Source organism: Fusarium musae, chromosome 4, assembly GCF_019915245.1.
Source record: "Fusarium musae strain F31 chromosome 4, whole genome shotgun sequence".
NCBI classification, from domain to species: Eukaryota; Fungi; Ascomycota; class Sordariomycetes; order Hypocreales; family Nectriaceae; genus Fusarium; species Fusarium musae.
In genome coordinates, this window is record NC_058390.1 from 2,118,767 (window position 1) to 2,140,563 (window position 21,797).

General features: G+C 49.2%; 5 protein-coding genes across 5 annotated transcripts; 2 read left to right on the top strand and 3 right to left on the bottom strand.

Annotated features, from left to right (window-relative positions):
• Positions 1–820: 820 nt before the first annotated feature.
• Positions 821–5,107, top strand: J7337_005598 (uncharacterized protein; the record flags this gene model as incomplete). Its single annotated transcript, XM_044823273.1, has 4 exons — positions 821–1,165; positions 1,226–1,295; positions 1,354–4,737; positions 4,791–5,107. 4 exons carry the CDS (start codon positions 821–823, stop codon positions 5,105–5,107), a joined length of 4,116 nt encoding a protein of 1,371 aa, XP_044681764.1.
• A 940-nt stretch (positions 5,108–6,047) lies between these two features.
• Positions 6,048–7,642, bottom strand: J7337_005599 (uncharacterized protein; the record flags this gene model as incomplete). The annotated part of the gene is made up of 3 exons (XM_044823274.1): positions 6,048–6,217; positions 6,277–7,105; positions 7,631–7,642. 3 exons carry the CDS (start codon positions 7,640–7,642, stop codon positions 6,048–6,050), a joined length of 1,011 nt encoding a protein of 336 aa, XP_044681765.1.
• A 769-nt stretch (positions 7,643–8,411) lies between these two features.
• J7337_005600 (uncharacterized protein) lies at positions 8,412–8,816 on the top strand (the record flags this gene model as incomplete). Its single annotated transcript, XM_044823275.1, has 2 exons — positions 8,412–8,640; positions 8,713–8,816. The coding sequence occupies 2 exons, from the start codon at positions 8,412–8,414 to the stop codon at positions 8,814–8,816; spliced, it is 333 nt and encodes a 110-aa protein (XP_044681766.1).
• Positions 8,817–9,414: 598 nt separating this feature from the next.
• J7337_005601 (uncharacterized protein) lies at positions 9,415–9,948 on the bottom strand (the record flags this gene model as incomplete). The annotated part of the gene is made up of 1 exon (XM_044823276.1): positions 9,415–9,948. One exon carries the CDS (start codon positions 9,946–9,948, stop codon positions 9,415–9,417), a length of 534 nt encoding a protein of 177 aa, XP_044681767.1.
• A 6,468-nt stretch (positions 9,949–16,416) lies between these two features.
• On the bottom strand, positions 16,417–16,893 carry J7337_005602 (uncharacterized protein; the record flags this gene model as incomplete). Its single annotated transcript, XM_044823277.1, has 1 exon — positions 16,417–16,893. The coding sequence occupies one exon, from the start codon at positions 16,891–16,893 to the stop codon at positions 16,417–16,419; it is 477 nt and encodes a 158-aa protein (XP_044681768.1).
• Between the last annotated feature and the right edge of the window lie 4,904 nt (positions 16,894–21,797).

Genomic DNA, 21,797 nt, shown 5'->3' on the forward strand with positions numbered 1-21,797 from the left:
ATCAAGGTCCTCCACATGTAGTAAGACAGCAGGATGTTCGCAAGGAAGTCATCAGTAAAAAGGAAAAAATAGGAAACCTTTGTAAATTGATTAGATGCGTTTGTGACCCGAACAGAAAGAACTAATTCATTCATGATGGTTGTTTGCACACACACCCAAGGTCGAGTTGGAGTACATGAGAATGAATGTATCGAGAGGCCAAAAATACCTGAGCGCAAGGCGCTGTCTCAACCTCAGCTCTGACTAAGGTAAGGTACCACAAGCCAAAAGGTACCTACCTTAAGCAGAGGCTCTGCAACAAACCTTCTGCATGCGATCTCCAGTGGGGTACATAAGACTAGCGGCTGAACATGAAGGCTCTGATTGGTAGCTGTGTGACTAACCAACTGAAGCTTTCAAGGGGCTTCAAGGCAATGCCAGCTCATAGTAGCAGCTCTAGCACACCTCGAGAAAGCACTGTCCAGTTTTGAGCCAATCATAGCGCGCCAGACTCCGTAGCTAGGTTAACCAGCCAGCTATATTGTTGTTCGATTGGCTCCCGATACACGCTTCGTCACTGCTCTCTACAGGCTTCGACCAGCACATCGGCCGCGCCAGTTTTCTCTCCATCCATCCATCACAAAGTCCACCGCTCACACTCTTCCGTTCACGTCAACGATCCGTCACGACCATCCGTCACGTTGACGCCGCAAGATGCTTCTATGAACACGCGGCTGATTCCATCGCCATTTTAACACTACACGTTTTATTTCGCGACCTTTTTCTTTGTTACAACCATCGATATCGACCTCTTCCGTGTTCAGTTTGCGATCCACCCAAAATGTTTTCTCCATCTGTCGCTCAGGGTGGCCCTGCGACGGCAACTCGTTCACGCCGCCGCCAACGTCCCTTGAGCTCCGAACATGTCGCTCAGCAGCCAAAAGCCAAGAGGCAGAGAGTTCCCTTGACAGAGCAGACCTTTGTCAACCCCGATGCCCAGCAGGAAATGATCGAGGTAAAGACCGATGCCAAGGTCGCAACTCTACCCGCCAAAAACAAAAACAAAAACATCGAGCCTCCTCCCGAGAGCCCCAGCCCAGTGCTGCGCAAGGAATTGAATGGTCGCGCGAAGAAGGCAAAGCATGGCGACCGCGCCGCTAACAAAGGCGACGGAAGTCTTGTTTTGGTAAGGCTTGATGTTTTCTTTGTTTCGATGATGCTGCATATTAACAGTGAGACTATCTAGACAAGCACAAACGCATACAGCGTCAGCAAGCTCCCAGCTCTACCTGACAGGATTCGTACAGATTGGTCAGGTAAGTCTGAATACCACAACTTTGGTCCTAAAAAACGTACTCATCCGTATCATCACAGCCTACCAAACTGCCGACATCTTCTCCACAGGCTATGCTCTTTCTCTCACCCAAACACACGCCCTTGTCTGGCCCTACACATCGACATCACAGTCACCCGAAACCTTTTCCTTCAACCTCCCATCAACGTCCAAACCCAACGATTCCCTTCCTGTAGGATGCCTCGTATCGCCGTCTGCGTCATCCGCGGAACCTGGACTGGTTGTGGTCATGGGAGGTAGTGGAAAAGTCGTCTATTGGGAGTCAATTGCCAGCGCGGCTACATTTGTCTTCATGAAGAAGGATCGGACTGGAGTCGAGTACACTATATCGGGAATGCAGACTGGGGAAAAGGTTGTGGCTATCACGAACGCCGAATCCGCCGGATTCATTCTCACCTTCAACTCTGGCCGCCTTGCCTACATGAATGTGCGTGACGGCCAAGGTCGCCCTGCCATTTCTGTACAGTTTCTTCGCAACAGCCTGTCGCCCTCCACAGGTGGAATCTTTGGCAGTATTCGACATGCTTTTCAACACTTGTCTCTCAAAGGAGATGTTGCAGCTGTCCGTGCGGACCGATCCTCTCGAACAGGCGAGAGAAACATTGTGGCCCTCACCAGCAAAGGCCGACTGCATGCATGGAGAGTCCACCGCGGAGGCCATAACGAGGTGATCGGCGACGCAGACGTGCGTGAAAACATCATCGCCGCGCTCCAGGAGACCGATCCCGCATCCCAGGAATACCCCCATGATTCTTTCGAGGCAGTTGACTTTACTTACGTGCCAAAGGGCTTGGAATCCAAGTACCTTGAGTTGAGTAGGCTCAGCGAGGCTATGGCCACCGACGATTCCTCGGTACAACATCTTCTGATACTTGTCAGCCTGACTTTGCGAAGCACGGCTCGGTACGCCTTAGTTGAAGCTATCCTGACGCCCCAAGGATGCCAAATAGGGATGATTCGTCCCATTACCTCATATAGTGCACCATCTTCACCCTCCGATACCGCACGGCCACGTCTATATCTTCCTCGCCCTGCCCTGGTTGCTTTCGTCGTCTTCGATCGCGCCACTGTCATCGCATCCATTGCTGTCCCACCACAGTCTCCTGAGTCACAGCTCCAAACCGACAGTCACATTTTACCTGCCGCTTTCGAAGATGTTGTCGATTTCCGCGAAGATGATGTACACGAAATCATCGGCTCAGGGTTTGAAGAAGGTTCGCCTGCCCTTAGCCATGAAGAGCATCGACTTCATCGACCCAGGACGAAGAATCCCGCTGTGGTTCTCATGGTTCGAGGTGCCGGCGTAGTGCGAATCGTGACAACTGACGTGGATAAGTTTGCTAGTGACAAGCCCCCGGAGGTTTCTGCGAAGAGCAAGATCGAACAGTCCGTCTTCTACGGCGTTAAACAAGACAATCCTCTGGCCTTCGACGGACGACAAGAAATCAAATTTTCCAACGAAGAAGTTGCCCATGCTGCACTGGAAGTTAGCCACGAGATCTTGAGCTCAAACACTCCTTTTATCTCTACTCTCCCGGCTTCGCTAGAGGATAATCTCCGAGCTCGGTCGACTGCACTTGAGAGATTGATAGCTCAGCTTAACATTATGGGGGCAGACCTCGATCGCAAGACACGTTGGAGCTTGCTATATGATGCCGAGAAGATGCATGTGGCTACATTGCTCTGGAAACGACACGAAGCCTTCACTGCATCACGACCAGCGAATGCCAAGAAGAGCCTTATTGGTTATATTGTCGAGTTCATTCACCAAGATGATAAACACAACCCTGTTGCTGAGGCTGGCGAAGTTGATCGAGTTCGATACTGGTTTACACGGGATGTTTTCCGTCTCGAGATACTTGTAGCTTGGGCGTATCAAGTCATCAAGACGCTCTATAGGGAGCATTTGCTTGACGAGGCCAAGCTAACTGCCATGCTCCACGAAGCCATCCAAATCAACACTTGCACGCATGTCGCAGCGCTCGATTTCCGGAAGAACAACTTAGGCGCTTATGGTCTTGGTTTTGAAGAACTGCGCCTAGGTATTCTTCGCGACGGATACGACGACCTTCCCGAGCCATGGACTGGTTCTCATTTCGTTGCCAACAACATTAAACGTCTGGTCGATCTCGCAGATCAATGGTTGCTTAAGGATCAAGATGCAGGTGAACCGACCAGGGCTTCAAATCAGCAGGACCATAAGGTGAAGTCCAAGATTTTTGAAGAAATGCCAACACTTGTCGATGGGATGCTCACTTCGGTTCTGGAATATGCCCGTTGGTCAGCAACGCGCCCTGAGCTGAAGACCATGTCCCAGGAATTTGCCAAGCTATACAAGACGAGTTCATTTGAGAAGCCCCTTGCCCTAGCGCGGTCAGGCAGGTGGGAAGAGGGAGCCTCTATCGCTGAGAAGCACGAATGTCTCCGTGCTCTCCCTATGATTTTGTTGGATCATATACAAATGCTCGAAGATCGTCTTGCTGAGCCAGACTTGTCACTTGTTGACAGGCAAACCTTTAAACGACTGAGGGACAACAAGAAGGCCAAGCTGGAGAACAGCTTTTCCGTCTACGGCCAGTCATTTGCATTCCCGGCATACGAGTTCCTGCTCCAAAAACATGGCGTTGAAGCTGTCCTGGAATTTGATCTCGACAAGTTGGGTTATAAGACCCAGTTTCTGCGTAGCAAGCCTGAACTGGCGCGAATATCGTGGATCAACGATGTGCAGCAAGAGAAGGACGTCGGCCACAGCGCAGACACTCTCGTGACCCTCGCACTTACCAAAGAACAGCAAGTGTGGAACAAGAAGATTGAGTTGAGTCTCGGAAAGCTTGCTCTTCTTGCTGAGCTCGAGGACAAGAAAACTGGTTCGGGTGGCCTCAAGGTGAACGCTGACGAGGCGCGTGCTGAGGAGAAGCTCAAGAAGGTCGACCAAGAGTTAGTTGCCATCAGGATCCAAGATCAACTATATAACCAGGTTCTCCCCAGCACATACGACGCTGTGGATGACGCAGCAGCGCTTAATTTCGCAATGGAAGTTCATAGCATGAACATACCACGGCGTCAGAAGGCCCAGCATCAGATATTTGAAGATGGCATGAGGCGGCTTCTAAAGCATGAGGCCCTGGACGCAATGACACTCATTGACCTCTTGACCTTGATTTACCTGAAGCCTGAGTCCCGCGCTGAGATTCCAAATCCATTCTGGCTAGCTCTTTTGGTCGCCGAGAGTAGCTGTCACAGTGACGAGGTCAAAGAGGCTAAGCGGATGATCTGGAGGCGACTATTTATACGCGATGATTGGGCTAAGATCAACGACACACAGCTCAAGGATGATCGTCAGGTGGTTGAGAGATTGGCAGAGACTGAGCTCTATTCAATGCTAACCGACTGCATCAGCTTCCGTAAGTGAAATGTTTATCTAGCTTCTGGGGAACACATTCTGACTTGAATACAGAAGATCCACATGAGCCTTTCCGACCTCTATCTCCGCACGAGGCTCTTGGTGCTTTTACCGAGAACCTCGACCGCCGGTTCCGCGATTTTGAGACATCTTTCAGGACAAAGCTGATCGATATCATGAAGCTGGAGGATAAGATTCTCCATCAGCATGTGGAGAAGCATCGTCTCGGTGAATGGGTCCGTTCTACCTTCGAAGCCGCTCGAGTAGAGCTAGACAGCACGCTGGATAACGCCACTAAGATTGCTGCCGCCCCCCAAGTTGCTGAGCACAATACTGTAATGAGTGGCTCAATATTCGATTATGGCAGCTAACTCGCCAATTCTCATGGGCAGCTCTGGGTCAGCTGCTGGGGAGGTTGATGCTCGACTCGTCGCTCTCTCATATCTCTCCTCACTTGTACAGTACAAGGCTCATTCAAGATATGCCCGAAGAGGCATTAAGACATGAATGGCTGCCAGTGTTATGATTACGGCATATATCAACGCAGATGACTTCTATACACATTACTACGCAACACGCATACATGCACAGCAAAAAAGGGGATTTTATTGTTGGCCTAGGGGGATAACCGGGGCATCGTTTTTATGTACTTATTTTGCGTCTGAGGGAAATCATCTGTTGCTACAGAGCTTCTCCTTTATGTACAAGCTGTTTCTCACACCCTAGTGGTGTGAATACTAGTTCTCAAATTTCCAGAGATAGGAGTAAGGGGTGAATTCGTGGTTGGATTACCACATCAAGGCGTGTGGAATACGCCATTCTCGCGTTAATAAAGACCTTTCGGTATGTAATGTATTTCCATACTTTTTGTGTACACATCTACCCCACGTCTCTATAAAGCCATGGCACTCAACATATTCAAATACGCATCTTCGTTGCTGTCACTCCTGCATAAGCGACTTGTGGTTTTGGCTGCAGTTTTGATTCATTTCGGCATCATGTACATAATCCATACGCCACATCATCAGCCCGGTACCCGTTGTACGGTCCAGCATCACTCCTTTTGACCCCAAAGACCATAATTTGCGGAATAGGCGGCCATTGGCAATGCCTAAAGCAAAAACCGAAAAATGCATCCGTCATCGAGACTACACAGTTGAAGAAAGAAGCCGCTCATTTGCAGCATAGACTCAACTGCATAGTTAGAACTGAACACTGCCAAGATATATGCCCTCCCCAAAACTACAAGCCAAGAATTTCGTTGGCAACGGGCGGGGCAGTATCGAAAGGAAGAGAAGATCGTAGAGCAGCTTAGCCCTGCATCTTTCTTCGCTTACCGACCTGGGCGGAGAAACCAGTCTTGATAGCGGTAACACTTCGTCGGGAGCCGCAGTTGTTGCAGGTGATGAAGTAAAGACGGTTCTCACCCTTGTTGAGTTCGGTGTCGGGAGATTTGCAGGTCTTGCAGGTAACATACTCGACTGAAAGAGGCGATGATTAGCAAACAGAAACCCGCAGTCGTGAAAGTGAAAAAACTTACTGATGTATTTTCGGACAACGTTCTCGATCTGCTTCTGCTGGAAACGACCCTTGATGACTAACCTTCGGCTTCCGTCAACGGAACCGCTGGTACCCAACTCGGCAAAAAGATAGGCAGTGAGATGCTCCTCGGTTCTCTTCATACGCTTGGAGATATCGGCGATGTTGGCAAAGACAGTTTTTCGGTTGCCTTCTCGCATGCACTGAGGAGGAGGGATCTTGTAGCTCTTGGTTCCCGGGGAAGTGTGGTCGGGGTTTCTCTCGGTGAGTTGGTGGAAGAAGCGGGAAAGGAGCATGCTGTAGCCAATGGTCTTGGTCTCATCGTGAGCCCAAATGCCGGTTCCCTCGTTCATATCACCCTCCTGCTCCTGGGGAACCTCCTCGACTTCCTCGCCCTCCTTGAGCTCAAGTTTCTCGAGCTGCTTGGTGAAATCATCGTCGCCCTTGGGGGCCTTCTTCTTCTTCTTCTTCTTCAGAGTCAGGTCAAGGCCCCCATCCTCGGCGGGGGCAGCATCGTCAGCGGGGGCAGCGTCGGCGTCGGCATCGGCATCGGCATCGTCGACCTTCTTTGACTTCTTCTTCTTCTTCTTGAGCAGGGAAAGGTCGAGACCACCATCCTCAGCTGGGGGAAGGTCCTCAGCGGCTGTCGTTTGCGAATCAGTAAAGGACTCAAGGGCGGCAGAAAGCGGCGGCGTACGAGGCGTGTGGGACTGAGCCGAATCCTTGGGTTCTTCGGTAGCGTTAACCATGGTCACTGAACCGTCAGCGTCGACAACAACTTGTTCGTCGGTGAAGGCAACGGATTTGCGTGATTTGCGTTCGGTTGGTACCTGTAAATAAAACAAAAAGAATAAACGGGTTAGTAAAGAATTCGATTGAGGGACGCGGTGTTGTTTTGTGGCTGTGGAGGATAGATGATGATGTGAAGGTGGCGGTTGGGAAAATGTGAGTCAAAGGCCTAGACAGTAAAATAAATCGATATTGAATCGCCTGCTGCCCCCCAGAAAGTGGTGTCGACAATACCAGAGGTACTTTCGCACCAACAAGAGGTAGTGGGGGTTAAAAGGCGACAAGAGAGACCTGATAGGCTCGTTGATGAAGCACTCGAGGGTTTTGGAGGGGTAAAAGATTGGGCCTGTGTGGTCAGGAGGGTACAAGACAGGCCATGAAAAGCATGGCACAACCTAAGCATTTGAACTTCAAAGCCAGGCAGGCCTGTATGGTAGTGGGTAGGTAGGTAGGTAGGTATATGTAGTAGGTCGTATTTCGTGTCATGTCCCAGCAGCCTCTTCAATAAGGGTTGGTGGGAAGGAAATATACAGGTATGTGCAATTTGTTGCAGGCTTGTCACTCACCTCGCCCTCCATGATTGCTATGTGGCTGCTTCTTGATTTTTGCCGTTAATGGCCGGTTGCTGGTTTATTGGGGTTTTTTGCTGGATGTGGGTGTCGCAAATGGGCGGCTTCTTCGTATAAGGTACTGCGAAGATCTTTGGCTTGGGGCTTCTCGCGCAATGATATATCGTTTGTATTCTTGGATCGCAGAGTTTGCGCGCACTGTTGGTATGCTTCTTCTGATGGATTTAGTTGTGGGTTTAGGATGTAGAGGGAGATCAGTCCAACGTCATGGGCCGGGTGAGCGATACCTTGAGTCAACCAGAGCCCAAACCATAGCGCAGGCGGCCCCCAAGCTTCACGGTAGAGAGTCACGGGAATGCCCACGTGATGCTTTACAAAGTGGTCTGCACCCAATCAAGCGGGAAGCTTGTCAGAGCTCCCCAGTTCCTGTCGGAGCCTAGCTCCGGGCCCCGATGCGACTACGGCCTCTACATCCTAACGACTATCAATCATCTCTATCGACGCGAGGTTCCATTGCTGCTTGTCGCAACGCAACGCAATTACATCTGAAGATACGGCAGCGGGCTCCGTTTGCTCCTCTATACTTGGAACACTTGGGACTCGGCAGTCTCTGAACAAAGAAGTTACTCTAAAATAGCCAACTACCACTCAACCTGACGCCTAATATCCGCCCACGACCTCCGAAGACATCCTCAACGTCCTGTGGCCTACAGACATATCCTGAGCTGAATTGGCCGAGCGAGTCTGTACTCAGGTTACTCCCGTATCGACTGTCAACATGGCCGCCGACTCCTCCCTTGTTGACCTCCATGATGCTTCCATGTCTGATGACAAGGACGATCTGGACTCGCTCCCATCCATATCTACCGACGACATTTACTCCGATACCTCCGATACTGATGCTCAAGCGGAGTGGGAGCGCAGCCTCGAACAACTACAATTGATACTGACAATGATGATTGTGCCATGGATGGGTAAATACTTTGGTCGCAAATTCGCCTATTGGAGTGAGTAATTTGTTTACTGACTTATATCACCATCTATCCAAGATGAGGAGTATTCTAACCAATTGCTGTTAGGTTGGTCACGATACATGGAGTGGGCGCATAACGTCGATATTCGATTGACAAATAAGGCGACCTTCAAGGCGGCGGGCGTTGTGGAAACAGCGGCAACGTTATAGACATACTTCAAACCAGACGATCCGATCTCGATATGAATGGATGACCTGAATAACATGCATGGCTTTCATAAGGTGTTGGGGTATAAATATGCATATGTTTTCTTTCTTTCAATAATATATGATTCCAAATACGCTTGTTTTGTTCCTCCTGTCAACCAAGAGACTCTAGCACGAACCCATTGTACTAACAACCAGATATCCCAGTGAAATGCTGAAAACCAAAGCCGTCCTTGTATTAAACTTTCATTTTCTGCATGATCGTTGCCCTTGATCCAACACCTGTTCTGAATGAACTACCCGTCCCAACTCCCCTTCCAAAATACTAATACATCTAACAATCCTGGTATAATAATACTTAATGCTGAACGCTCTCTATATCCTAATGCAACTTGATACCGGCACTCAAGAGTCGGTGATGCCCTAGGGCGGTTTTGGTGTAACGGAGCTCAGGGAAGCACATACATCGTGTTCCACAGAGTTTTGTGGCCATGACGCTCGCGCTGATGGTATTAGAGCAAAGAACCAACAAGATCATGACCGGACCCCTTTAACACGGCTGAGCCGCTATGTTATGGGTTTCTGATGTGTTTAGTGCTCATCAGACGCTTGAAGAAATCTGAGACATTGATGGCCGTGAAGCGGCACTGCGAAGAGAGCCGAACTGATTGCGTGCAGTTCTGATGGTCAAAAGGAGACTTCCAGATACGCAGGCGAACAGGAACCATATGAAGACAGTGCTTGCTTGCAGTCGACGGCACCGTCCCTCATCACTCCCTGAGCCCCAGCCGATCCAGTCTCCAGGCAGAGCTTTGGGGTTAATATCTCCGCAGTTGACGACACGCAGCTTTGCCGCAAGAACAATGGCACCGATGAAGGTGAAGAGGACAGCTATGCCATCCAACGGTAGCTGCATGAGTGGCTTGTCGAGAGCTGAAACAAAGAAAGCGAGAAGGCCGATGATGCAAACGATCCAGCAAACAATGGCGATAAACATGATAAAGTTGACGGCAGCCGTTGCAGAGCCTGCGGCGTCGATATTTGACGCCATGACGTTGCCGATGAGAGCCGTTAGGAGGAGTGTCATGAGCAGAGCGACGCTGCGCAGGATCATTTGGATGAGGTTGTATCGCATGGTGGGCAACGGATGCTGGATAGCAGTGCTTGGTAAGGTTGATACGAGGTGCAGAACAGTAGTAGTAGTAGCAGTAGCACAACAGCCGTAGCACTATTACAGATGTCGAAGCGACTGCACAGACTATGGTTATGCACCTTGTCCAAGGAGCTGATGCGAGTGATGGAAGTGGTGATTTGCGAAGGCAGTCTGAACCTATGATTGATCGACAGCAAAGCTGGAGCAATGCGGGGATGAAGATGTCTAGTTACCTCAGAAGGCTGCGATATCCGGTGGAGGATACCTTACATGTGGAGTTGAACTGAGTCGTTTTGATGCGGTGCTCGAGGCGTCTGGCGATAGGGTCGTGGTGGGTTATATCGTTGTTGGCGCATTGCCCAAGCAACCGTTGAATAAACTCAGCAAGGGTAGCTGAGCTGTTGCAGGGGACAAGGGCATCATCTATCTATCTACCTTACGTATGTTATGTTTAAAACTCTCACATAATTATTTTGTTCTAATCGCCCGATTGATTGTCGATACGAATACGCTACTACATGAAACCAGATTCTCAGACGACTGACTCTCATACAATTCGTTTGCAGACGTTTGATCAAGTCAGAGTTTCTGTTGCATCATCACCAACTGTACCCATTCGGCGTGAACCAATCAAAACCACGCATGCCCTGCAGATGAGTTGACATTCCATAACCGCTGGCATTGAGTCAGCCCGACTTTGAATTGGAAAAAACATGGTCGATTGGATCATATGTTTGCCGCATTCTTCTCAAACAGCTGTGCCATGAACGGTTCATATATATTCACAGCAAAGCTCAACGCTCTGTCTGCATGTTGATCCAATCTTTGGCCAAACAAAGTCCATGCTGTGCTGTGCCCTATAGTCGCATGACACCAATCATGGCGGTTACGGTTGCCAGGTGAACCAGGCAGATGTATTTATATGTAGATGTAAATACCTTACCTAAGGTTAGTAGCTACGGATAGACCACTGATAGTCCGCGGAAGTAAGTGATTGATTACGGGCGGCCAACACGTCCCGTGGCCGTGCTCGGGAATATGACAGGTGATGATCACAAGACAGAATCAGACATCGGATGCAACGATTAGCTACTATTACTGTTCTCAAGAAATCCTACTAAGCTCCAAAGAAGTCAGTCTGCTACCTAAATCACCAGTCCGAACACGGTGCAACTAAGAACAAGGGTAATTCCGTCCCTCCCACTCCCAGTCCTCCCCGTTATCCATCCATCCACTGGTCGAAATACTTGATGTCTGAGCGCATCTGCATACGTACCAAGGCATATGTAGTACTCAAACCTTTGATCATTCTCGAAACCACAACTAGCATCGCCCAATCGTAATCCATGCCTGTCTCAGGATAGGTGCATACTTTACATACCAAATCTCGCCTTCAGCCAGATAAATGGCTTAGACAAGGTTTCGACATCCTCCGTCTTCAGCTAGCCTTGGTGAAGCCATTATGACTCTGGGCCACTGAATTGAATTTCTCTCTCCGCTGATGGAGGAGGCACTGCTATCCGACATGGGCTCATCCGTCCTCCTGGGACCCATCGATACATCTTTACGCCATCAAGACCATCTGGCTGTCGAATCTCGGTGGCGTCTTTGCCATTCCAACCAGCCGGCTCGAGAAAACGCCCATGGGATGAACACAGCATGACAAAACGAAGCAATTCGCTACTGCGCACCCATCACAAAGAACCCTTCACCGCTCTCGCGGCTTGGCTGCCCCGTTAAACCATCTTCAGATCTAACGTTCGCATAGTCTATCAGCCCTCATTGTGTCTTTCACTGTTTCACTCAGCTTGAGACGGGTGGGGCTTGCTGTCGATCATTCAGCTGGTTGAAACATCAAACATGTCTTCTTGTGTGTGAACTCAGTAACCAACGAGATCGCCCATGACGTTGGGGTTAATTGTTAGGCTGGCGCTTGATTCAGAAACAGTACATATGCATGCCCCCAGATGTAAAAGACGTGCTACCACTGTGTTTTAGATAGGCCGAATGGCGTTCCATGGATCTGTAAGACTGAACGAGCCCATCTACCGTAGTACCTATCTAGTGGATCACGAACCCCGACAATTCACAGCAATCTGAAGAACCAAGGCCCAAGATGCAAGTCGTAGCTAGGTAGGTCAGCTGCAAGACATCGTTCATTAAAAAAGGGCGGTCAGTGCAGTGGCATGCATAGCGCCATACTGACTGCGTAGCAGCAGCCCAGGTCAACATCACTTTACGCCATCCATCCATTCATCCCTCGTAATTCTTCCCCTCAATGCAACACCCACCGCTGCTCGCTCGTTGTTGGACAAGGTCACCCTTGCTGCAACTGTCAATCCCTTGTGCCGACCAGGATAAGATACCTGGGTAGATCCGCTGTCATGATTCACAGCAAAAAAAGAGCCTCATCAACTTCATCAGTCGGATAAGTAGGCATTGGAGAAACAGCTTGGAAATGCCAATGCCTTGGTAGATTCAGTAGCGCGGCGGTGTTACTGCTCACCGCTTCGATTCACTAAAAGACGTTGCTCCCACGTACCGAGCCACTGGGCTCGCCCACAAAGTTTGTTAATCATGTCATGTCCGCGGCCACTTAACAGAAATCTAGTAGCTGCCGCCCATATAGAGGTTTTGTCAGCATCACTAGCAACTTCGCCCAACCTTTCGGGTCCTTACGTACCGCAGATTCGGAATATTTCATGCCCATCCCCGCCGTATCGGGCTTAAACTCGCGGCTCAGGACCAGAGAACTTTCCGCATTCGACATTACCCCTTTCTCTAGGCCTCTTACGGCAGGTTTGGACTCGGTGTACTGGATACATGGGCGTTGGCTAGCAGCGCCCTTTGGCGAGAGGTGTGAAGCAACTCTTAGTTGCTTAGCGTCGAGTTAGTTATTAGGTATTCCATTTTTCTCGGTCTCGCTTCCGCCGTCATGCTCTTCGCACAGCCTGACTTTCCTCTTTGAATCAACACGCATTGCCTCTTCCGGAAGTCTTCTGGAAACCCCATCTTCACCTCCATAGCCGCTCGCTTGATACACTCACGTCATGCTCTACTAGGCTTCCCCGAGTATTAGAGTTTCCAAACATCAAGTTATCGAATTTTCCGGACTCACCAAAAGCTTCACTGCCAACGAAAATGGCACAGGGCTTGGCTTGGCCTGGCTTTGAGACGCCCATATCTTAGTAGGTGTTCCCCGAGCCTCGATTCTACGCTACGCTTCAACAGGCTTTACGGGCACAACATCAGATAAAACACAATACGTAGTGGGATCGTGACTGTCGGTAGTGATATTTCGAGATCCAAACGTTTGAACTAAGTGCCTTTACCGAGCCTCAAACCGGGAATACCTGTCTTTGGTGCCGGAAGCGACGGACAACAAGCAAACACGATATCTAGTACCACTGGGGCAACTGTACTTTTCTTCACCCATGTGCTGCATGCCAAAGTAGATCGTTTCACTCAACTGGCTTCTTGATATTGGCTGGGGAAGCCAAGCATTTGATGCACATCACCTCGACCTCGACCTGGATGCTTTTGCTTTGCCTGCTGGCCCCCGGAGCTCAAGTCCGCCATTCTGGGCATCACGATGGTCAAGATCTGGGATTAAGTTTGTCTGGCTCAGGCCTGCTAATGGTCTGGAGATATACTTTCCTGGCGCGAGCGCTACAACGTCCTTTCTCCGACATCTTCAAGCAATCAGCCAAGCGGCCGCTGCTCATCATATCTATTAAAGGGTGCAAAGAGGATCATCGGTGGCTCAAAAAGTGAATTATCAGTACCGGTAGGTTTGTTCCTTATTCAGTCTCACAGACTACTGGAGCTCCTGGTGCATCCTCTTCCTCTGACGGTGATATTACCATGACGTTGCTCCAAGAGCATCAACCCGTATCTGGATGCCTGGGCTCTGAAAAGGGCAATCTTGTGGCGCGACGTTATTGAAGCGGCGTTGTACAAACGCTCAGCTCCCCTTTGTGAACCCGAGTTTGAGGCCTCGCGGCAGCCTCTAACGCTGATCCCTTATGTTTTCGTACACTATGTCCGAGCCAGAGTATAGGAATCGGCCTACGCCTCGCCATAAGAGAACATATATCCCAAGGCAGCACATAAGGGCATTTGTCGAATATGGCCTTGGTGGGTTAAGGTAATGTTGAAGTGAAACGCCTCATATAAATCCATTCCCTCACAAACGTTTGCCTAGAGTAGCCTGAGAGATGTCGCAAGATTCACCGCACCTTTACCCAAGATAGGTCTCTACTTGCAACAGTCTTCCAGAGGTACATACTTTATGAGAAAAGTCATCATTGGGTGGTCTCTCGAGCACTTCTCAGTGGATCACGGCATTCCCAAGGTTTGGTCATGGCCACGATTGTGGGACGTTTTAGCCAACACTGCGAAATACGGCAGAGATGCATGATCAACGCCCAGGCCTAATATCACGGGCGATATAACGGCGGGGCTTCTGCTCCCGCTGCCGCCGTTACCGCCGTTAGAGATAGTCTACTTGGCCGTATCCTGGACGCATGAAACGAGACTTATTCTTTAACGATATTTCAGAGATCTATACGTGGGCTTTAGATGGCGTTTGAATTAGATGACATGCTAATGATATGCACAGTTAGCATAACGTATTCTAGCACATCCAAGCTGGTCTACAGACTGGCGAGTACGTTAACTCCTTACCGGCCACGTAAGTAGGTATATAACGATACATGCTGTGTGCTGCACCCGGGTGCTAGTGACGAACTATCGAGAGTTAGTGATGGAAGGGCAAACTCAAAGACGCAACACCCAACCCGACTAATTCTCAACGTTTATTATGCTGTCATAAGGTCATTCGTTTGAGTTTGATGCTGCGTAATCGTCTTCCCTCGCGCATTCATATCCCTGTCCGAGCGAGTTTGCTCTCATTGATTAAATTACACCCTCCATATTCCTCCAGTGGCGATAAACAAACTTCAAGGGATTTGCTCGTTCGTCATACTAAACAAGATGCACTAACATAACATGACTATACGAGTTCAGCTTGGGCAAATTCAAGTTATTAGGATGGTCCCCTTGAATAGAGCACGATCCCCTAAATTGTTCTATATACACATAAATCCAAACACGAATAGCTAAGATGCTTACTGGTATATCTATAGTATAAAGCATTTTGCAACATAACAAATAGCGGGGAAAAATATATGATAAGAAATACAAAGATAAAAGTTGCCTACTACGGAGACATAACCCAAAAGGGTAATCAACCATAGCACGACAAAAAGGAATTAATAATAAAGAATGGGAAAAAGTATGTGCAGCGACTTCAAAGATACGGGACTGCCAGCAGCCAGAGAAGAAAGAGTTCGGCAAAGGCCAGAGAACCTAGGGGCAATGCCGAACAAGATATATACCACAATATCAAGAATTGAGCGAGTGTGGGTTGTGAATGATACGAAGTGCCAGCGAGTCAGGAACAGAGTTCGCAATGACGAAATTGTGGATGCCAGAATTATCCTTCGTGGTTTTGAGACGATGCAACGCGGGCTTGACTTTTGACCAGTCAAGTTGGCTGAAAGAAGCTTGAAACAAACACAAGCCCAAGGTTGGAGAGCCGCGCCACTCCTCGCCACTGCACGACGAGGTTGAGGTTCTGGTTCTGGTTCTGTGGCCCTGCGAGAAGTGTTAGGATGACTGGGTTGCATGTGTAGGTATAGAACACGGTAACAACACCAGCCATTAGAGAGAAACTCGGAGATTGAAGCCACAAGGAACAGAATAGCGGGGCTAGCGGGGCGCCGTGTGAACGATGAATGTTCGCAAGACCCACTCAGTTAACGGGCTCAGGAACCATGGTTTGGAGCGTTGTGGCGGATCATCCAGGGCTGCCCAGTGAGTGGCGTCGATTCTTTCACTATCCTGTCCGTTCAAGTTGGCCAACATGACTTGACATTGCTGATGGCATCATTGGCTTGCAGAGTTTGAATGCATCAACGAGTCGCTGAAAGACACCGTGGGAAACCAGTGTTCCAGGCGAAGAAGGGACAGACTACTGGCTCATTTCCCTCGTGGCTCATGAGCCTCACTTCTCTGTAGCGGACTTGAGTCCTTGATACGAGCCCCAAGTTTCAGCTCTCGCTTCTTGTCAATTTGCCCACTTCGCTGAGCAGTAGGTATCAATGGGCAGTGAGTCGGAAATTCGGATGTTTGCATCAAGTTTGGGCCAAGCCGTGTTGTCTCTGTGGATATTCAGACGGGTAAGGGTATAGGCGGAACCCTGGCTGGCTCTTCTCTGTCGTGTTTCGTCGGGTAAGAAAGGGAAAGAAAATTCGTCTCTCATCATCCTTCAGCCGTGTAGCTGTATTATGCCGCCCGATGCGCAAGAGAAGCCCTTCATATGTACAAGAGCAGAACAAAGGATGCGGGAAGACAAAGACGTCTTATGCAATGAGACCCGGTGGGCAATCAAGCATGAGTGTTGTCCCAGTATCGCTTTCGAGCGTCCACTGCCTTCTTAGTGTTGACGCTGTTGACGAAGCGGTCCTGAAAGAAGTTGAAGACAGCGAACTCATCTCGAGTCATGACATACGAGTCGGGTTGCAATTCCACCTTGGACCAGATTCGTTTTAGAGCATTCTCGAGTATCTTGCTAATAGTAGGGTCTGATGAGCCATCAGGGCTTTCACGAGCAATCTCAAGAGCCTGCGCGACGCTGGAGTCGTCTTGATGATGGCGTCTGTGACTAACAGTTGCGGCGGCCATGTCTTCGGCGTTGAAAGAGTCAAGGGCGGATGTTACGTTGTTGATATTGGAGTAATGTAGGTATGGGGCTTCTTGCTGAAACAGAGACTGAGGCTGTGGCCTTTGGGAAGAGACAGGGCGGTTGGAGGGGAAGCAATAAGGCAGATACTGAGGAGAATCGTGGGAAGTGATGGTCATCATGGTAGTACTTGTACGTCTAATATAAGCAGGCCAAGTGGATGGGGTTGATGCAGGCGAGTCGTGCATGTATCAAAGACAGACTTCCAGGCTAGGGAGTTGGAAATAGAGCTGCCCTTGTGGAAAGTAGGTTACTTAGACGAGTGGAGAAGTGTGATGGGGGGGGGGGCGAGTGGCTCGTGTGGGTTGACAGGCTGAAGGTGATGAGAGTAATGCCTGTCCCAGATCTGGAACAAGGTCTCAAGTGGATCGAATTATGGCAGGGGTCAACGCCGTCCTCAAGGTTTGTTCCAAAGAACTGTAATGCGCGGAATGTCCTCTTCTAGGATGGTAGTGGTGTTGTCTGTCGCCTGTGCTGTGCTGTGCTGTGCTGTAGGCGGCACTGGTAGGCCTGGCACGGGTTTGATCCGTCCGTCTCGGGGATTTTGAGTTGGCGAATGTCTTACACCGGCATAGATAGTTGCTTTCACTCTATCCAAACAGAGATCGAGTAATGTCGGTCCTGGTCCTAGCCTTGACTTGGTCTTAGTCTTTGAGTTGTTGATGAGGCCCCTGTCACTTTGATCCTGGTAGATGTCCCTGTCCTTGCTATGCTTTGGCTTGTCTTTTTCCTTTCTCGTCCTGTCTGTGTGACTGATGACGGGGGAGTAGCAAGAGTGGCTGATATGTGTATGGATGGAGCTTGTTGATCAAAGGTAATTGAGACGGATGGGCAGCAGCAAAACTGAATTATACAAAATGACAGTACAACCCTGCAAGCGTCGATAAAAGCTGAGCAACAAAAAGTAAGTTGATAAGGTGTGTGTTTTGTACGGGTGAATGTGGTTGAGTATGTATGTATGTATATATGTATGTATGTATGTATTGAAACAGGTTGGTCGAGGAAATCAAACCAGAACACCGGAGTAGGCGGCTTTCTCTTATAGATATCTCCATATCACACAACCGCAATGGCCGACTGGGCTGGAAAGAAACAACTTTGAATCATGGCTTCACTCTTCTCGGCTTCATGAGCGACAAGCTCACCAAGCCGCCACCCTTGAGGTGTCGATAATATCTTGTCGTCGTTTGCCATTGACCGCGTGTTACGTAGGTACGTATTCCACTTTTTCTTTTCCCCTTGGACGCCGACGCCAACGCCATAGTCGCTGCCGTGATCGACCCAGGGCACAGGGGCGTGTGTCTGAACGACCCAGTCTGGATGACAATTGTTAGGGAAAATAACAACAACTAGCAATAGACGAGAAAGGGGACAATCACAAAATCAAGCAGGGGAAGGGGAGGGGGGTCAAAAAGAAAGGAAAGGGAAAAAAAAAAGTCAAAAAGCCGCCAAAGCAAAGTGTACGCCGTATTGACTACCCTACTTAGTCTAAGGGAATTGGGTGTACAGATGGTTGACAATTTTTGGTTTCTAGTTTAAGGTTTGCTTCCCTTGGCCTAGGGTGTACTGTAGACAAGGGAGGGAGTGTCATGATACACCATGGGTCCAGAAAGGAAATCGGCCCAGCCAAGGAAGGACGGAGAATATAGGAGACAAAGCAAAAGCGAAGGCAAAAAAGGAGGCTACGCTGTAACGAGAACCTGGCTGCAAATACAATACGTATGTATGTATACCAGTAACCAGTGGACAGGCCCGAAGTCTAATCGCACCAGAGATCAGCACGCTCCAGACTTCAAACTTCAGGCTTCAGACCCTCGTGAGACCAGCTCCAGCGTGACTCGGCCTTGCAAGGAATTTGGGGACTACCTGAGTAGCAGTCGTGGCCTGGGAACCTGACCCTGGTCAATTTTGGTTGATTAATGAATTAGTAACTCAACTACTCAACTCGCAGAGCGCGATGTACCGCCGTAGATCTGCTTCAGATCTGGGTATGTACATACATACATACATATCCATTCCAGTAGTGGCGCGATACTGGTACAACGGGCTTTTGTGTCTTGGACCCGTTGTGTATCATGTCGATAATGCAACCACTAGCAGGTCATTTTCTACGAGACGCCAGTTCAAAGCAGGGGCTGACAGAAGGATCAACAGCACAGCGCTCAGAGCATGCCCTGGCGCCTGGCATCTGGCCCCGGGTCTGATGTTGACGTTGAGATTGACATGTAACTGACAGTTGTCAGTTGTGGCGGAGTGGAGTTTGTTTTGGTCTGACCTATCGTCATGGCCCGTCGTGCCCATCCTGTATGTAAGTGTCCGTATGTGCATTCAACGTTAACGTTTGGTGGTAATTGTGTATGTACTGGTTTGCTGGTAAACTTTTGATTCTGGTAGTCCATGATGGAGATGGTACAGTGGGTAGCATGATCCTGACGTCTTAGTCAGTTCTATGTAATAAGGTCTCGCCGAGATATGGATGGATGTATGTAGTACCGACTGGTTCCCCCGTCTGTACTTGTAAAAGTCTCTTTGCGTGTTCTGACTGAAATATGGCTTTTTTGCCCCCCCCCCCCCCCCCCCCCTGCTGTGTTTTTCCTCTCTGCTGTGCCTTAACTAGGGTTCCATGATGTTAGTCCAGTCGCCGATTTGGGGATGCCTGAAACAGAAAAGCCCCCGTGGGGTGCTCAATACGGAGCCCAGTAGCGCTTACTCAATTGGTATAAAGGATCAGGAAGGTACATGCCTCTTGGTCTCACAAGCGCGGCGAACCTCAAGTACACGCATGCCGCCTACCCATGACCGAAAGAGCCACGCTAGTGAAGCAGTAGTTGCCTTGTTGGGCCTGATAGACTTTGGTACAGGGAGCTCGCTCGTATGCACCTCAGTTGGAGCTTGTGAATCTTGAAATGGGGGCCTGAATCTTATACTCCCGCGTTGATGATTTGTGTTGGCTACCTAAGCTCCGTAACCTTCGGAATAGTGCGGTGTTACGGATACAATTCCGTTCTTTGTGTCATCATAAAAATGCGGTGAAGGTTATGGGATAGTAAAGTTTCAAAACACTGGCCAGCGGCGGAATGGATGCTCCCGGGCTCGTGTAAATACTAAAATGCCTGATCTCGTGAGAACATCGTACCAGAAGCACAGCCCATAACCTTGATCGATACCCTTTTGTCTCGATAGCATGCCTAGATACCTACTTTTACTCTACTCCGCACTCTGTATGTAAATCGAGTAGTTGTTCATCACTCCCAGGAGAGAGTTCTATGTGATACATACTCAGCCTAGTCAGCTCAACTCCAAACAGCCCTATGTCCTACACAGTTGGTACCAGTAAGTTGTTCCAAGCCCTTGGCGCTTGGTTAACGGCGCCATCCACCTGGCGTCACTGAGGACGACCCTTATACCCACTATGCTTCTGGATTCTTTCTAGTACCAACACCAAGCTTCTCCTTTCCTCCCAGATTAAGCTATAGCCCATTCCTGTGGCTTTCGTCCCTGTCGATTCCATTCCTGAAATTCCCAGACAGCCAGAGTTCAGCCTCTGTGGGGCCAGTAAAGAAAAGCTTTCCTCGCAACATCACGTACGCCATTGATTCTGGTTGTCCCTTTTGGTGTCGTGTCATCATACTCTGTACTTCAGGGCTAATTGTATGTACAGTACTCCGTACCTTGCCTACCTAGCTAGCGTTATGACATCACATCAATTTCCATAGATGGCCTAACTACGGTAGACGCACTGTTGACATCCATCCAGATTTGGTGCAGTGCCAATTACGACACAGCATTTGGGAGCTCGACGGCGATGTGCCGGGAATGCAATGCAGCAGTCGCCACGCCATTGTTGTTCTCTATGTATGTACTTGTAAGACAGCGTGAACAGAATTGCATGCATGTGCATGCAGGAAGGCAAGAATCCCGGCAGGCAACAGGGCCTGTCACTCGGCCGGCGCTTTCACCTCTGACGAGAGGTTTTCTTTTCTCCTTTTTTTTTTTTTATTTTTTTTTTTTTTTACAAATAGGGTTTATACGTCGTACTTAACACAAACCGCTAACATAATGATTGAACGACGGTTGGGCTGCAACATGCAGGTTGGCTGCTCCTAGCGCACTAGCCCACCAGAAAGTTTTGCACTTTGTCACCTGCACCCGCTCCGACTTTGACAGACAAAAACTTTAACGATGAAGAGAGCTCTTTTGCGCAAGGCAGATACAAAAGATGTGAGCTCCTTACTCCTTACTCCTTACTCCTTACTCCGTACTCCCGTCCGTACTACAATGCTGTACTTACATTTGCTTCCGCTTTTCATACTCCACAACCTCCGTCCTTCCCCACTCAACCCGGGCATGGATTCGGAGGACTCCCTTATCCAAGGGTTGGAACTTTGAGAACTTCGCCTAAAACTCTAAAACTCGCAAACTCCGCCAGCCTCGGCATAGATCATGTTTGGCCAATCCATCCGTCGTGTTGTCCTTTCTTGGTACTTGACAACACATCGAGGTTGCATATGGCGGTTTATGTAAATGTTCACCGACTGTTGCTAACTTTCTTGAGTATGCACTGCTTCGCACATCTGTCACGCGCTTGTCTCTGACGATGGGGCGCTTGCTTATCTAGTCTGGTACTATCCGAACTATATCTGTCGTGGTAATTTGGTTTATTCGAATTTCCTGCCTTGGCGCCCATATGATTGAGTCAGCCGTGATACGACTCCTTATCACCTTAAACAGTCTAGCAGGCAATAAAGCGAGCGAGCCGCGTCGACTGGAAAAGAGATCCATGCCATGCCACAATACTTTTCTTCAAAATACTCCAATGTATTTGGCTCCGCTCGGCCGGCTGGCTCAAGACTGGCTTTGATGAACTCTCAGTTGTGAAGACATTATCAATGGTCTGAGGTCCCACAGCAAAAATTCACTTTGTGCTCTCTTACCTATTCAAACTCCGACCAAACTGTACGTACAATTCTGAGGATCCAAAAGTTTGACTTTATTATGACTCCATCTGAGCACACATCTCGTGTAT